The sequence below is a fragment of the Mustelus asterias genome, chromosome 8 (genome assembly GCF_964213995.1).
Source record: "Mustelus asterias chromosome 8, sMusAst1.hap1.1, whole genome shotgun sequence".
In the NCBI taxonomy this organism is placed as follows: Eukaryota; Metazoa; Chordata; class Chondrichthyes; order Carcharhiniformes; family Triakidae; genus Mustelus; species Mustelus asterias.
The window spans coordinates 45,222,035-45,240,053 of NC_135808.1; the positions used below are offsets into that span (position 1 = coordinate 45,222,035).

Sequence of the window (18,019 nt, forward strand, 5' to 3'; positions counted from 1 at the left end):
TGACCAGCGGTGTGCCTCAGGGATCGGTGCTGGGTCCACTGTTATTTGTCATTTATATCAATGTTTTGGATGAGAATTTAGGAGTCATGTTTTGGAAGTTTGCAGATGATACCAAGATTAGTGGCATAGTGGACAGTGAAGAAGGCTATCGAGGTTTGCAACAGGATCTTGATCAATTGGGCCGATGAATGGTAGATGACATTTAATTTAGATAAATGTGAGGTGATGCATTTTGCTAGATTGAATAGGGGCAAGATCTACTCAGTTAATGGTAGGGCGTTGGGGAGAGTTATAAAGCAGAAAAATCCAGAGGCGCAATTTTTTCATTGAGGGTGGTGAGTGTCTGGAACGAGCTGCCAGAGGCAGTAGTAGAGATGGGTACAATTTTATCGTTTCAAAATAATTTTGACAGTTATAGGGTAAGATGGATGGAGAGAGATAGTGGCCAAATGCGGCGAATTGGGACCAGCTGGGTGACGTGGACAAGTTGGTTTGAAGGGCCTGTTTCCATGCTGTAAACCTCTATGACTCAAAGGAGTCGAGAATTATAGGGAGGGAGGTGGGAGGCAGGTGGAATTCAGGCTCAATCAGATCAACCGCAATCCTATTTCATGATGAAGCAGGCTAGAAAAGTTGGTTGAATGGCCTGTTCCTAATTGTGACTGTAATGAGATGAAAAGCAGTATTTTGAGGATTCTGCAATGTACTGTGAAGGAATGGGGGATGTTGTGTGCAGATTTGATTGAATGTTGGTGAATTTTAAGTTGATCTGCTTTCTATTCTAGAATGGACACCGATGGCAGGCGATACAGGATGTGTTAATCACAGACCAGGATAGTCTCGATCTTCCTAATGTAAACCTCATGCTGGAGCTTATAATACAGAAGAAGCAACAGCTGGAAGCGGTGAGTAACTGATTCTATCTGAGGGCAGCAGGTGGTATGAGGAAACAGGCTAAAAAGACGACATGGAGGGGGAGAGGATAAAAATGGGGCAAATGTTAGTTGCCCAGATATAGAAGTTTCTCATTCCTTGCTATGTTACTAGCACCCATTCAAACACAGTAGCTTCAAGTATAATTTTTCACTTTTTGTCCTTGTGATCAGGGTGATATCCTTTGGGCTTTGATGTTTGTCTTCCTTTAGGCTGAGTGAGTGGGCGAGGATATGGCAAATGGAGTATAACATTGATAAATGCGAGGTTATACACTTTGGAGGAAATAATAACAAATGGGATTACTATCTCAATGGAAACAAATTAAAACATGCTACCGTGCAAAGGGACCTGGGGGTCCTTGTGCATGAGACGCAAAAGCCCAGTCTGCAGGTACAACAGGTGATCAAGAAGGCAAATGGGATGTTGGCCTATATAGCGAGGGGGATAGAATATAAAAGCAGGGATGTCTTGATGCACCTGTACAGGGCATTGGTGAGGCCGCAGCTGGAATACTGTGTGCAGTATTGGTCCCCTTATATGAGGAAGGATATATTGGCATTGGAGGGAGTGCAGAGAAGGTTCACCAGGTTGATACCGGAGATGAGGGGTTTGGATTATGAGGAGAGGCTGAGGAGATTGGGTTTGTACTCGTTGGAGTTTAGAAGGATGAGGGGGGATCTTATGGAGACTTATAAGATAATGCGGGGGCTGGATAGGGTGGAGGCGGAGAGATTCTTTCCACTTAGTAAGGAAGTTAAAACTAGAGGACACAGCCTCAAAATAAAGGGGGGTCGGTTTAAGACAGAGTTGAGGAGGAACTTCTTCTCCCAGAGGGTGGTGAATCTCTGGAATTCTCTGCCCACTGAGGTGGTGGAGGCTACCTCGCTGAATATGTTTAAAGCGCGGATGGATGGATTCCTGATCGGTAAGGGAATTAAGGGTTATGGGGATCAGGCGGGTAAGTGGTACTGATCCACGTCAGATCAGCCATGATCTTATTGAATGGCGGGGCAGGCTCGAGGGGCTAGATGGCCTACTCCTGCTCCTATTTCTTATGTTCTTATGTTCTTTAGTTTAAGAACTTTGTTAAAGCTTTCCTTTTTTCTATCATAAAGTTGTTCATCTCACTCCCAACCACGCCACTTAGGAGGAGAGACTGGAAAATCTGGGGCTGGTCTCCTTTGAACAAGTAAATTAAAGACTTGCATTTACATAGTGACCTCAGACGTCCCAAAACACTTTTCAGTCGATTACGCAACGTTAAAAAAACTGCCTCAAAGTTATTTATTTGTTCTTGGGTTGTCCACTGATAAGATTGGTATTTATTACCCATCTATAATTGCCTATGAGAAGGTAGTGGTGGCTTGCTGCCTTGAACAGGGCGGCACGGTAGCACAGTGGTTAGCACTGCTGCTTCACAGCTCCAGGGACCTGGGTTCGATTCCCGGCTTGGGTCACTGTCTGTGTGGAGTTTGCACATTCTCCTCGTGTCTGTGTGGGTTTCCTCCAGGTGCTCCGGTTTCCTCCCACAGTCCAAAGATGTGCGGGTTAGGTTAATTGGCCATGCTAAAATTGCCCCGTAGTGTCCTGGGATGCGTAGATTAGAGGGATTAGCGGGTAAAATATGTAGGGATATGGGGGTATGGCCTGGGTGGGATTGTGGTCGGTGCAGACTCGATGGGCTGAATGGCCTCTTTCTGTACTGTAGTGTTTCTATGATTTCTAACAGCTGTAGTCCCTGAGGTGTAGGTACACTCAGTGTTGTTAGGGAGAGAGTTTCAGGATTTTGACCCAGGGACAGCGATATAGTTCCAAGTCAGGATGCTGAGTGTCTTGGAGGGGAACCTCCAGCTGGTGGTTTCTATTGTACTTTTTCTAGATGGTAGAGATTGCGATTTGTCCAGATTACTGGTTGCCTGCCCAGTGCCTGGGTTCAGGGCATCTGCTTACGGATGGAGAGGAAGTTCGAGTGGGATGGGGATGATCCATGTAGACAGCAACAACACAGGCATGAAAAGGAACGAGGTTCTGAGCTGAGGAACGGGGCATCAAATTGAGAAGTAAGAACCTCAAAGGTTCTCTTTGTAATAATCCGTGGATTACCTAGGATAAGGCAAATAAGATTAGAGGAATGACAGTGTGGTTCAAAGATTAGGGTGATAGCGTTGGCTTAGAGTTGGCGGGGCACAGTACTGGGGAAAGTGGGGTCTGTATCATTGGGATGGTTTACATCTGAAAGGTCACCACTCATTTTTCTAAACTCCATTGAGTTCAGGCTCAACCTACTCAACCTTTCCACATAATAATCTTTGTCGCTTCTTTGGACACGGGTGAGGTCCCTGAGGATTGGAGGATAGCGAATGTGGTCCCGTTGTTTAAGAAGGGTAGCAGGGATAACCCAGGAAATTATAGGCCGGTGAGCTTGACGTCCGTGGTAGGGAAGTTGTTGGAGAGGATTCTTAGAGACAGGATGTATGTGCATTTAGAACGGAACAATCTCATTAGTGACAGACAGCATGGTTTTGTAAGAGGGAGGTCGTGCCTTACAAATTTGGTGGAGTTTTTTGAGGAAGTGACAAAAACGGTCGATGAAGGAAGGGCCGTGGATGTCGTCGATATGGATTTCAGTAAGGCATTTGACAAAGTCCCACATGGCAGGTTGGTTAAGAAGGTTAAGGCTCATGGGATACAAGGAGAAGTGGCTAGATGGGTGGAGAACTGGCTTGGCCATAGGAGACAGAGGGTAGTGGTCGAAGGGTCTTTTTCCGGCTGGAGGTCTGTGACCAGTGGTGTTCCGCAGGGCTCTGTACTGGGACCTCTGCTATTTGTGATATATATAAATGATTTGGAAGAAGGTGTAACTGGTGTAATCAGCAAGTTTGCGGATGACACGAAGATGGCTGAACTTGCGGATAGCGAACAGCATTGTCGGGCAATACAGCAGGATATAGATAGGCTGGAAAATTGGGCGGAGAGGTGGCAGATGGAGTTTAATCTGGATAAATGCGAAGTGATGCATTTTGGAAGAAATAATGTAGGGAGGAGTTATACAATAAATGGCAGAGTCATCAGGAGTATAGAAACACAGAGGGACCTAGGTGTGCAAGTCCACAAATCCTTGAAGGTGGCAACACAGGTGGAGAAGGTGGTGAAGAAGGCATATGGTATGCTTGCCTTTATAGGACGGGGTATAGAGTATAAAAGCTGGAGTCAGATGATGCTGCTGTATAGAACGCTGGTTAGGCCACATTTGGAGTACTGCGTCCAGTTCTGGTCGCCACACTACCAGAAGGACGTGGAGGCGTTAGAGAGAGTGCAGAGAAGGTTTACCAGGATGTTGCCTGGTATGGAGGGTCTTAGCTATGAGGAGAGATTGGGTAAACTGGGGTTGTTCTCCCTGGAAAGACGGGGAATGAGGGGAGATCTAATAGAGGTGTACAAGATTATGAAGGGTATAGATAGGGTGAACAGCGGGAAGCTTTTTCCCAGGTCGGAGGTGACGATCACGAGGGGTCACGGGCTCAAGGTGAGAGGGGCGAAGTATAACTCAGATATCAGAGGGACGTTTTTTACACAGAGGGTGGTGGGGGCCTGGAATGCGCTGCCAAGTAGGGTGGTGGAGGCAGGCACGCTGACATCGTTTAAGACTTACCTGGATAGTCACATGAGCAGCCTGGGAATGGAGGGATACAAACGATTGGTCTAGTTGGACCAAGGAGCGGTGCAGGCTTGGAGGGCCGAAGGGCCTGTTTCCTGTGCTGTACTGTTCTTTGTTTGTTAAAATCCCTCCATAACTGGTATTTTGTATCTGTCTTCACTATACAGAATATAAGAAATATACCAGAAATAACTGTAAATCATGAAATGGCAGGGAAGAAGTGAGTAAATTTTGAAGCTGCAGCTGACAGCAGTCCAGCTCTAGACTTCATCCTGGGCTCATGAAAGAAGTGGTACATGGAATAGTTGATGCATTGATTTTCATTTTCCAAAATTCCCTAGGTTTTGTGAAAGGTTCCATTCAAATGCAAAATAGCAAATTTATATTTTCAAAAAGGGAGAGATACAGAAAGCTGGAAACTACATGTTTAACCAATTTATGAGAGTTCTTTGAGAAAGTAACCTGTGCTGCAGATAAAGGGGAACCGGTGGACTTGGATTACCAGAAAGATTTTACTAAAGTGCCATGTCTAAGATTATTGCAGAAAATAAAAGCTTATGGTTTAAGGGTTAAAATATTGGCATGGACAGAAAATTGGCCAACTAGCAGGAAGCAGTAGGCATGAATGGATTATTTTCTGTTTGGCAGGATGTTATGAATGGTGTGCCACAGGGATCAGTACTGGGGCCTCACCTTTTTACAATTTATTTAAATGACTTGGGTGAGGGGACTGAAGGAATGGTTGCTAAATTGAAGATACCAAGGTCACGAAGATGTGCAGGTTAGGTTGATTGGCCATGCTAAAAATTGCCCCTTCGTGTCCTGAGATGCGTAGGTTAGAGGGATTAGCGGGTAGGATATGGGGGTAGGGTCTGGGTGGGATTGTGGTCGGTGCAGACTCGATGGGCCGAATGGCTTCTTTCTGCACTGTAGGGTTTCTATGATTTCTAAGACGAGGACAAGTGAGCGAGTGAAGATGTGGAAGAATATCATAGAAACCCTCCAGTACAGAGAGGCCATTCGGCCCATCGAGTCTGCACCGACCACAATCCCACCCAGGCCCTACGCCCATATCCCTACATATTTTACCCGCTAATCCCTCTAATCTACGCATCCCAGGACACTAAGGGGCAATTTTAGCATAGCCAATCAACCTAACCCGCACATCTTTGGACTGAGGGAGGAAACCAGAGCACCCGGAGGAAACCCACGCAGACACGAGGAGAATGTGCAAACTCCACACAAACAGTGACCCAAGCCGGGAATCGAACCCAGGTCCCTGGACTGTGAGGCAGCAGTGCTAGCCACTGTGCTACCGTGCCGCCCATATAGTGGGAAAATGTAAAATTCTCCATTTTGACAGGAAGAATAAAAAGTAGCATATTATGTAAATTGTGGGAGATTGCGAAACCCAAATTCAGAAGGATCTCAGAGTTTAAGCACGAGTAGCAAGAGGCTGATATGCAGATACAGCAAGTAATAAGGAAAGCTAAAAGAATGTTGTTGTTTATTGCAAGGGGAATTGATTACCAAAGTAGACAAGTTATGCTTCAGTTATACAGAGGTTATACAGGGTGTTGGGTGAGACAACATCTAGAGTATTGTGTACAGTTTTGGTTGTATGAGCAATTTAGGTGTATTAGCAAAGGTAAATTCCCCCTTGGTGTCCAAAGATGTATAGGTTAGTCGGACTGACCATGCTAAATTGCCCCTTAGTGTCCAAAGAAGGTGGACTGGCCCGGATAAATGTGTGGGGTTAACGGGGATGGAGTGGAGGATAGTGGGAGTCGGTGCAGATGTGCTGAATGTTCTCCTCCTGCACTGCAGGGATTCTGTTGTTCTCTTTAAGATCCTGAGCGATTTTGACAGGGCAGATGTGGAAAGGATGTTTCCTCTTGTGGGAATAGGTAGAAATGTGGAGTCAAGGTTACAATCAGATCAGCAATGTTGTCAATGAATGGTGGAGCAGACCTGAGGGACCTGCACATCTTTGGAAACCAAGGAGCAATTTACATGGCCAATCCACCTAATCTGCACATTTTTGAATTTTAAGAGGAAACCCGAGCACCCGGAGGAAACGCTGAGGCAATGGTTTAGTGATATTATCGCTAGACTGTTAATCCAGAAACTCAGCTAATGTTCTGGGGACCCGGGTTTGAATCCCACCACGGCAGGTGGTGAAATTTGAATTCATTAAAAAATATCTGGAATTAAGAATCTACTGATGACCATGAAACCATATTTGATTGTTGGAAAAACCCATCTGGTTCACTAATGTCCTTTAAGGAAGGAAATCTGCTGTCCTTAGCTGGTCTGGCTTACATGTGACTCCAGACCCACAGCAATATGATTTACTCTCAACTGCCCTCTGAAATGACCTAGCAAGCCACTCAGTTCAAGGGCAACTAGGGATGGGCCAGCTTGTTACACTCATGTCCTATGAATGAATAAAGAAAAACAAGGGGAGGTGGAGAGAGTAAATGTTGAAAATGGTGGATGAGGTGGCTGTTCGAACAATGGAATAAGGAGTTTAATGTGAGAGGTGAGGTGAGATGACTGCCCTTGACGTCAAGGCAGCATTTGACCGGTTGTGGCATCAAGGAGCCCCAGCAGTCTGATTTGTCCTGAATGATGATGTTATTAGAGCTGCATTCATCCAGGAGAAAATAATTCAATCACACCTAATTTGTGCCTTGTAGATAGTGGACTGGCTTCAGGGTGTCAGAGAGGAGTTACCTTGAGTTGAATTCCCAGCTTTTGATCCACTCTTATAGCCACAGTTTTTATATGGCTAGCCCAGTTAAATCTTTGGTCAGTGGTAACCCTGCAGATGGTGATACGATTGCATGTGAAGGGGAGATATTTTGATTCTATCTTGTTGGAGGTGGTCATTGTCTGAATGTTACTTGCCATTTGTCACCCCAAGCTAGGATATTGTCCAGGTCTTGCTGTATTTGAACATGGACTGTTTCAGTGTCTGGAGTTGTGAATGGTGCTAAATGTTGTGCTGTCATCAGTGAACACCCCACTTCTGATAGTATGACGGAGGGAAGGTCATTGATGAAGCAGCTTGTTGTGGGGTTCTCTGGAGTCTAGGTATCGCCAAACTTCAACCAATAGAAAGCCTCATGAAAGCCACTGTCCCGGTTAAAGACGTATCTTTATTAACCAGCGATCAATGGAAGAGATAAATTGGGCAGTCCAATGCCTCGACAAGAGAAGGCTCTGAGCTTTCTAAAATAACCTTGAAGTTACAATGTTTCAACCAGACAGTTATACATTTCTCAAATCAAATGTTCCCACCTTCCATTAGTTCTGATCGAATCATCTTCAATACAAATCAGTCATTGATAACATTTGTCATATACTTTAGCCAATTGCATTCTACCCTCTGACATCATGGGATTTCATTGGTCTGTGGAAGCCGGATGCTTCCTTCCCCTATTGCTGATGCTTTTTCCTCTGTTGCCGAGCAACCCCTGATGCTTGGCTCCAAAGGTTAAAATTAATATTCCCACCAACTCTGGCTACGTCACTGACCAAACCAGACAGGATATCATGTTTGACCAGCCTACAGGAATTTTTTTTGAGAACGTAACTAGTATAGATAAGGTGAAGGAGTGGATGTTGTGTATTTGGATTTTCAGAACATTTTTGATTAAGTCCCACCTAAGAGGTTAGTGTGCAAAATTAAAGCACATGGAACTGGGGGTAATATATTGGCATAGATTGAGAATTGGTTAGCTGACAGGAAATAGAATAGGAATAAATGAGTCTTTTTCTGAGTGGCAGTCAATGACTAGTGGGGTCCCACAGGGATCAGTGCTTGGGCCCCAGCTATTCACAATAAACACCAATGGTTGGGATGAAAGAACCATTGAATACAGGAGTTGGGATGTCTTGTTGAAATTGTAAAAGAATTGGTAAGGCCACACTTAGAATACTATATACAGTTCTGGTCACACTATTATAGAAAGGATATTATAAAACTAGAAAGAGTGCAGAAAAGATTTACTCGGATGCGATTGGGACTTGATGGTTTGATTTATAAGGAAAGGCTAGATAGACCGTGACTTTTTTCTCTGCAGCGTAGGAGGCTTAGGGGTGACCTGATAGAGGTCTATAAGATAATGAGGGGAATAGATCTTTTCCCAACAGTAGGGAAGTCTAAAACTAGAGGTGAGGTTTAAGGTGAGGGGGAGAGATACAACAGGGTCCACGGGCAATTTTCTCTCTCTCACGGTGATGAGTGTCTGGAAGAAGCTGCCAGAGATGATAGATGCGGGTACAATTTTGTCTGTTAAAAAGCATTTTGACAGTTATATCGGTAAGATTGGTAGAGAGGGACATGAGCCAAATGTGGGCAATTAGGACGAGCTTAATGGTTAAAAACTGGGTGGCATGGACAAGTTGGGCTAAAGGGCCTGTTTCCACACTGTGAACCTCTATGACTCTAAACAAATGTGATATTTTCAAGTTTGCTGATGACATGAAACTTGGGAATGTGAGTGGTGAGGAGGATGTTAAGGGGCTTCAAAGTGATGTAGTCAAGTTGACTGGGCAAATGCATGGCAGATACAATATAATGTGGGTAATGTGAAGTTACCCACTTTGGACAGAATGGTAGAGTATTATTTAATTGGTGATAGATTGGGACATGTTGACTTAGAAAGGGACCTGGATGTCCTAATGCACCATTCTCTGAAAGTAAGCATACAGTACAGCAAACAGTTAGGAAGGCAAATGGTATATTGGCCTTCATTGCAAGTGGACTTGAGTGCAGGAGCAAGCAGTTGTCTCAATGCAGCTGTACAAGCCTTGGTGAGACCACACCAGAAGTATTGTTTTCAGTTTTGGTCTCCTTGGATGTCCTTGCCGTCAAGAGGGTGTGGTGAAGATTCATCAGATTGATTTCTGGGATGCAGGATTGTCGAATGAGGAGAGACTGGGTTGACTGGACCTGTATTCATGGAATTTAAACAATGAGATGGCTGGATGGACTGGATGCAGGGACAAGAACAGAGCACGCTGGTGTCCCCCAAAACTGGGGGACAGCCTACCTCCTTCCCAAAATCCACAAACAGGACTGCCCTGATAGATGCATCGTATCAACTCACGGAACTCTTCTTATCTTGACTCCATCCTATCTCCCCTTGTCCAGGTTCTTCCCAGCTACATTTGTGATTCATCTGATGCCCTATGTCGGGTCCACAATTTCCAGTTCCCCGGCCCTAACTACTTGCTCTTTGCTGTGGATGCCCAACTGTTCTACATCTGCATCCCCCACGAGGAGGTTCTGAGGACTTTCCTCATCTTCCTTGAGCAGAGGCCTGAACAATCCCCGTCCAACATCACTCTCCTCTGCCTGGCTGAACTTGTTCCCTGACTAAATGATTTCTCCTTCAGCTTGCCTCACTTCTTGCAAATGAAAGGTGCTGCAATGAGTGCTATAGTGGCGACATGGTGGCACAGTGGTTAGCACTGCTGCCTCACGGTGCCAGGGACCCGGGTTCAATTCCGGCCTCTAGTCACTGTCTGTGTGGAGTTTACACATTCTCTCTGTGTCTGCGTGGGGTTCCTCCGGGTGTTCTGGTTTCCTCCACACTCCAAATATATGTCGGTTAGATTGATTGGCCATGCTAAATTGACCTTTTGGGTCAGGGAGACTAGCAGGATAGATATGTGGGGTTATGGGGATAGGGTCTGGATGGGATTGTGGTTGGTGCAGACTCGATGGGCCAAATGGCCTCATTCTGCACTGTAGGGATTCTATAATACCCCCATGGGTCCCGGTTTTCCCAGCCTTTTTGTGGGTTATGTGGAACACTCCTTGTTCCAGTTCTACTCAGGCCTTCTCCCACAACACTTTTTCCATTGCATCAATGACTGTATTAGTGCAGTTTAGAATCCCTACAATGCAGAAGGACGCCACTGTGTTGCCCAACAGCTTCATGCTCTGGAAAGATTTATCGATTTTGCTTCCAATTTCCACTCCTCTCTCAAAGAACAGTCGTACCGTCCTTCGGCCCTCCAAGCCTACGCCGATCACATTTACCTATCTAAACCAACCACTTATATCCCTCTGTTCCCCATTTGTTCATATGCCTATCAAGATAAGTCTTAAATGTCGCTAACATAACTGCATCAACCACTTCACCACCCTCTGTGTAAAATAACTTCCCCTGCACATCACCACTGAATCTATCCCCCCTTATCTTGAACTTGTGCCCCTTGTAATTGTCATTTCTGCCCTGGGAAATAGCTTCCAACTGTTCACCCTCTCTGTACCTCTCATTTTATAAACTTCTATCAGGTCGCCCCTCAGCCTCCGTCTTTCCAGTGAGAACAGTCCCAGTTTATTCAATCTCTCCTCCCAGCTAATATCCTCCATACCAGGCAACATCCTGGAAAACCTTTCCTGCACTCTCTCCAAAGCCTCCACTTCCTTCTGGTAGTGTGGGGAGTAGAATTGGACACAGTATTCCAAATGTGGCCGAACCAACATCTTAAACAACTGTAACATAATTTGCCAACTTTTATACTCTATGCCCCATCCGATGAAGGCAAGCATGCCCATGTGCTTTCTTCACCACCTTTTCTACCTGCGCTGCCACTTTTAAGGATCCGTGGACCTGTACTCCCTTGTTATTGTGGACTGTACTCTCTTGTTCTATGCTCTGGATTGTTCTGGCATTTATTTTGGGCGGCACGGTAGCACAGTGGTTAGCACTGCTGCTTCACAGCTCCAGGGACCTGAGTTCGATTCCCGGCTTGGGTCACTGTCTGTGTGGAGTTTGCACATACTCCCCGTGTCTGCGTGGGTTTCCTCCGGGTGCTCCGGTTTCCTCCCACAGTCCAAAGATGTGCGGGTTAGGTTGATTGGCCAGGCTAAAATTGCCCCTTAGTGTCCTGGGATGTGTAGATTAGAGGGATTAGCGGGTAAAATATGTAGGGATATGGGCGTAGGGCCTGGGTGGGATTGTGGTCGGTGCAGACTTGAAGGGCCGAATGGCCTCTTTCTGTACTGAAGGGTTTCTATGATGATTTCTATGATTTTGTAACTCCCACCTGAATTGGATCTACCAAAATGCATCACCTCGCATTTGTCCGGATTAAATTCCATCTGCCATTTCTCCGCCCAATTTTTCAGTCTATCTTTTTCATGCTGTATTCTCTGACAATCTTCATCACTATCCGCAATTCCGCCATTGTTAGTATCATCGGCAAACTTGCTAATCAAACCAGCCAAGTTTTCTTCCAAGTCATTTGTATATATACAAACAGCAGAGGTCCCAGCACTGATCTCTGCGGGACACCACTAGTTACTCATAGAGAAATAGAAATTTTCTCCTAGAAACCCTACAGTGCAGAAGGAGGCCATTCGGCCCATCGAGTCTGCACCGACCACAATCCCACCCAGGTCCTATCCCCACATATTTACCCGCTAATCCCTCTAATCTACGCATTTTAGGATTCTAAGGGGCAATTTGTAACCTGGCCAATCAACCTAACCCGCACATCTTTGGACTGTGGGAGGAAACCGGAGCACCCGGAGGAAACCCACGCAGACACGAGGAGAATGTGCAAACTCCACACAGACAGTTACAGACCTCCATTCAGAAAAACACCCTTTCACGGCTACCCCCATCTTCTATGGCCAAGCCAGTTCTGAATTCATCTAGCTAGTTCACCACTGATCCCGTGAGATTTAATCTTTTGCACCAGCCTGCCATGAGGGACCTTGTCAAATGCCTTACTAAAGTCCATGTAGAAAATATCCATAGCCCTTCCCTCAGCAATCATTTTGTCACCTCAAAAAAGCTCAATTAATTTCGTGAGACATGACCTCCCTCGTACAAAACTATGATGGCTGTCACTAACGGGACCATTCAGATCTAAATTTGTATCGATCCTATGTCTAAGAATCTTCTCCAACAGTTTCACTATCACTGACATCAAACTCACTGGTCTATATTTACCTGAGTTATCCTTGCTACCCTTATTAAATAATGGGACAACATTGACTATCCTCCAATCCTCTGGTACCTCGCCAATGGCCAATGAAGAAACAAAGACTTCACGGTAGCACAGTGGTTAGCACTGCTGCTTCACAGCTCCAGGGTCCCGGGTTCGATTCCCGGCTCGGGTCACTGTCTGTGTGGAGTTTGCACATTCTCCCCGTGTCTGCGTGGGTTTCCTCCGGGTGCTCCGGTTTCCTCCCACAGTCCAAAGATGTGCGGGTTAGGTTGATTGGCCAGGTTAAAAAAAAAAAAGAATTACCCCTTGTCCTGAGATGTGTAGGTTAGAGGGATTAGCAAGTAAATATGTGGGGGTAGGGCCTGGGTGGGATTGTGGTCGGTGCAGACTCGATGGGCCGAATGGCCTCCTTCCGCACTGTAGGGTTTCTATGATTTCTATGAAAGACTTCTGTTAGAAGCCCAGCAATTTCATCTCTTGTCTCCCTCAGTAATCTGGGATAGATGCCATCTGGCCCTGGGGATTTGTCAACCTGAATACTTTTTAATTCGCCTAACATTTCCTCCCTGTAATGATGACTTGTTCTAAAGGGTTTACACACCTCTCCAAGACATCCTCAATCGAGGTGTCCTTCTCCTTTGTGAATATCGATGCAAAGTACTCATTATGGATCTCACCCACTTCCTTTGGTTCTACACATAATTTCCCTCCTTTGTCATTCAGTAGACCAACTCTTTCTGTAGCTACCCTCTTGTTCCTAATACATAAAATGCCTTGGGATTCTCCTTAATTGTGTTTGCCAAGGACATTTCATGACCCCTTCTTGCCCTCCTAACTCCCTGTTTGAGCTCTTTTCTACCTTCCCTGTGTTCTTCAAATGCTTCATCTGTTTTTAATTGCCCAGACCTCATGCATGCATTCTTTTTCTTTTTGACTAGACTAACAATTTCCCTGGTTATGCAAGGTTCCTGAATCTTGCCTTTCCTGTCCTACCTTTTCATAGGCACATGCCTGTCCTGCACTCCTATCAACTGCTCCTTAAAAGGCTCCCATATGCCAGATGTGGGTTTATCCTCAAACAGCCTCTCCCAAACAGCAGCCTCCAAATCCTGTCTAATCTGGTTGTCGTTAGTCTTCCCCCAGTTCAGCACCTTAACCCTAGGACAATCGTCCTTTTCCATCAGTATCCGAAAGCTTACGGAATTATCATCGCTGTTCGCCACACTGCAGCTTTGATGACCTGGCCATGCTCATTCTCTAGTACCAGGTCCAGTATAGCCCCCTCTCTAGTTGGACTATCCACAGAAAGTCTTCCTTGCCACACTTGACAAATTCCTCATCCCTTAGCCTGAAGGGATTTCCAGTATATGTGAAGAAAATTTAAATCTGCCACTACAATAACCCTATGATTTATACACCTGTCCAGAATCTGCTTGCATATCTGTTCCTCAACTTCCTCTCACCTTCACATGGTCCATCTCCAAAACTTCATTTCCCGTCCTTGATCTCATTGTCTCTATTTAAGATGATAGACTGACCAACAATATTTATTATAAACCAGCTACTTACACAGCTACCTCAACTACAGCTTCCATCCATTCTCCCAGTTTCTCTATCTCTGCATTCCTGCCATCTCCCCTGTGGTTAGCAGGCACTAAACTGGGTTCGACCCATCTCTTGAACCTCTGCCCCTTCCCCTCCCCACCAGAACCATGCTAGAGTCCCCCTTGTCCTCACCTTTCACCCCACCCCCCCAAACTTGCAGAAGGTGCAATACTTGCCCTTTACCATCTCCCTCCTCACTGTTCTCGGCTCTGAACAAGAAAGCAACATTTTTCTTATACCTCGTTCAATCTGGTCTACAATATTCACTGCTCCCAGTGTGGCCATCTCTACACTGAGGAGACTAAACTCAGACCCGGTGGCTGCTTTGTTGAACACTTCCACTCAGCCCGCAAGCGTGACCCCAACCTTCCAGTCACTTGCCATTTTAACTCAGCGTCTTGCTCTTATGCCCACATGTCTGTCCTTGGGTAACTGCAATGCTCCAGTGAAACTCGGTACAAGCAGCATCTCATTTTCTAGTTGGGTACATTACAGCACTCAGGACTGAACAGTGAGTTTGGCAACTTTAGACTGTAACTTTTCTCCAATTCACACCATGTTTGATTCACCTACCATCCTATTGCCCATTATTTTACATTAACTTGTGGGTCTAGCCTTGGTTTTAACATTCTTCTCCCAGGGTTCAAATCCCAGAGTCATTTGTGGCACAGAAAGAGCCCATTCAGCTCATCACGCTGCTGCTAGCTTCCCGAGAGCGATCCAGTCAGTTCTATTTCACCATGCTCCCCCTGAAATCCTGTAAATTTATTTCCCTTAAATGTCCATCCTGTTTCATTTTGAAATCATTGATCATCTGCACTTCCGCCACCCTTGTGGGCAGCAAGTTCCACGGTATTGCTATGCACTGCATAAAAAAAAAAATTCTTCCTCACATTACTCTTCCGCCAACATCTATAAATGTGTTATAAACGTTCTATAAATATGTGAAGAGTAAAAGGATGAGACGTGACGGAATAGGGCCTATAAAAGGTGAAGGCGGGAAAGTCTGTACGGAACCAGTAGAAATGGCAGAGGTGCTTAATGAGTATTTTGCCTCGGTTTTCACAGAGGAGAAGGATATGGGTGGATGTACTGCGGGCTTGCGGTGGACTGAAAAGATTGAGTATGTGGACTTTAACAAAGAGGTTGTGCTGGAATCTTTGAATGGCATCAAGATAGATAAGTCGCCGGGTCCGGATGGAATGTACCCCAGGTTACTGTGGGAGGTGAGGGAAGAGGTTGCAGAGCCTCTGGCGATGATCTTTGCGTCGTTGATGGAGACGGGAGAGGTGCCGGAGGATTGTGGATGTGGTTCCTATTTTCAAGAAGGGGAATAGGGATAGCCCAGGAAATTACCGACCGGTGAGTCTAACCTCAGTGGTTGGTAAGCTGATGGAGGAGATCCTGAGGGACAGGATTTATGAGCATTTGGAGAGGTTTAGTATGCTCAAGAATACTCAGCATGGCTTTGTCAAAGGCAGATCATGCCTTACGAACCTGGTGGAGTTCTTCGAAAAGGTGACTAAACACGAAGGGAAAGTGGTAGATGTGGTTTCTATGGATTTTAGCAAGGCGTTCGATAAGGTCCCCCATGCAAGGCTTCTAGAAAAAGTGAGAGGACATGGGGCATAAATCCTGTCCCTTATGAGGATAGGCTGAGGGAGCTCGGTCTTTTCTCCTTGGAGAGACGTAGGATGAGAGGAGACCTAATAGAGGTATATAAGATGTTGAGAGGCATAGATCGGGTGGACTCTCAGAGGCTTTTTCCCAGGGTGGAAACGTCTGCTACGAGAGGACACAGGTTTAAGGTGCTGGGGGATAGGTACAGGGGAAATGTTAGGGGGAAGTTTTTTGCACAGAGGGTGGTGAGCGAGTGGAATCGGCTGCCGTCAGTCTTGGTGGAGGCAAACTCAATAAGGTCTTTTAAGAGACTCCTGGATGAGTACATGGGACTTAATAGGATGGAGGGTTATAGGTAGGCCTAAACGGTAGGGATACGTTCGGCACAACTTGTGGGCCCAAAGGGCCTGTTTGGTGCTGTAGTTTTCTATGTTTCTATCTCTCGCCCAAACCTTGCATCTATTTATCACCAGCCAATAGGAACAGATTTTCTGGTCTACCATATCTCAACTTGTCGTCATATTGTACCAATTCTCCCTTTAATGTCCTTTACTTCCAGCAGAACAATCCCAGCTTCTCCAACCAAACAATTATCTCTCCTAAAGATTCAATATAACCTCGCTGCTTTTGTACTCAATACCTCTGTTTATGAAGCCCAGGATGTCATATGCTTTGCTAACTTTCCTCTGTTTATCCCGTCAGCTTCAAACCACCCCGCACTCCCCCATGTCCCTCTGTTCCCACACCACCTTTAAAATTGTGCCATTTAATCTGAATTGCATCTCCCCATCCCTTCTGCCAAAATGCATCATCTGACGTTTCTCAGTATGAAATTGCATATGCCCGAAATCTGCCCTTTCTGCTAGTCTACATTCTGTTAAAGTTAAAAGCTAAAGTTTATTTATTCGTCACAAGTAAGGCTTACATTAACACTGCAATGAAGTTACTGTGAAATTCCCCTGGTCGCCACACTACAGTGCCAGTTCGGAGCAATGCACCTAACCAGCACGTCTTTCAGACTGTGGGAGGAAACCGGAGCACATGGAGGAAACCCACGCAGACACGGGGAGAACGTGCAAACTCCACACCGGGAATCGAACCCGGGTCCCTGGCGCTGTGAGGCAGCAGTGCTAACCATTGTGCCACCCCACAGTCAATTGTATCATCATCTCTCTTTGCCATTCCTCCAAGTTTGACAAATTGTGACCATATTCCTATATCCAAGCCATGTATGTAGCAGGACAAAACAGTAAACACCACTCCACCATCCTCCAGGCTGAAAAATCATTTTCCAAAATTCACTGCTTTTCTCTCTCGCTAATATTTTATCCAAGCTATTCCAGCAGCCTCAGTGTTGCTCACAAAACTTTTATGTGGTACTTTGTTGAAGACTTTCGTAAAATCCCTATATGTAACATGCACCACATATCCTTCATCATCCTTCTCTGTTCATCGAAAAGTTCAGTTGGATTAGCCAAGCATGATCTGCCTTTTACATAGTTCCCTGCTTTCTACCTGGCATCTCAATGGCCAATCAGAGTCTACATTCCAACCAATTAGCATCCTTTTTCTGCTGTGGTATAAATATTTGTGTTCATTTGAAATATGGCATACTGGCAAATGTTCTGATGAATGCGAGACCAAAAACTTTGTCTCTCTCTTCGGCAATGCTTAACAAACCTGTGCTGGCTCTCAATTTGCTCAAACCTTTTCAAGTGCCTGTGGATTTCCCACCCATTCCCAGATTATTGTTTCTAAAACTTTACCCCCTCACCCCTTTGCCATTGCTGTTAAACTGACTAGTTTCTAGTCCTTTTTTCAAATCGGTAGCTAACATTTAACGGGGTGGCACAGTGGTTGGCACTGCTGCCTCAATGCCAGGTACCCGGGTTTGGTTCTGGCCTCAAGTCACTGTGAAGTTTGCACATTCTCCCCATGTCTGCATGGGGTTCCTCCGGGTGCTCCAGTTTCCTCCCACAGTTCAACAATGTGCGGGTTACTTTGATTGGCCATGCTAAATTGCCCATAGTGTCAGGGGGCCTAACAGGGTAAATATGTGGCGTTATGGGGATCGGGCCTGGGTGGGATTGTTGTCAGTGCAGGCTCGATGGGCCTAATGACCTCCCCCTGCAATGTAGTAATTCTATGATTTGCCACTCTCCAATCCTCTGACTCATTCCCTGTCTTCAGGGAAGATTTTAGCAAGCTCTTCCACTTCACTTA

At 45.6% G+C, this 18,019-nt stretch overlaps 1 protein-coding gene across 2 annotated transcripts in view; it reads left to right on the forward strand.

The window, feature by feature from the left end:
- Positions 1–18,019, forward strand: part of cop1 (COP1 E3 ubiquitin ligase) — a 304,266-nt gene that overhangs the window by 53,086 nt on the left and 233,161 nt on the right. For both annotated transcript variants that reach the window (XM_078217921.1, XM_078217922.1), the window contains exon 4: positions 786–905. In XM_078217921.1, coding sequence (XP_078074047.1) covers positions 786–905 — 120 coding nt within the window. The remainder of the gene's footprint in view (positions 1–785; positions 906–18,019) is intronic.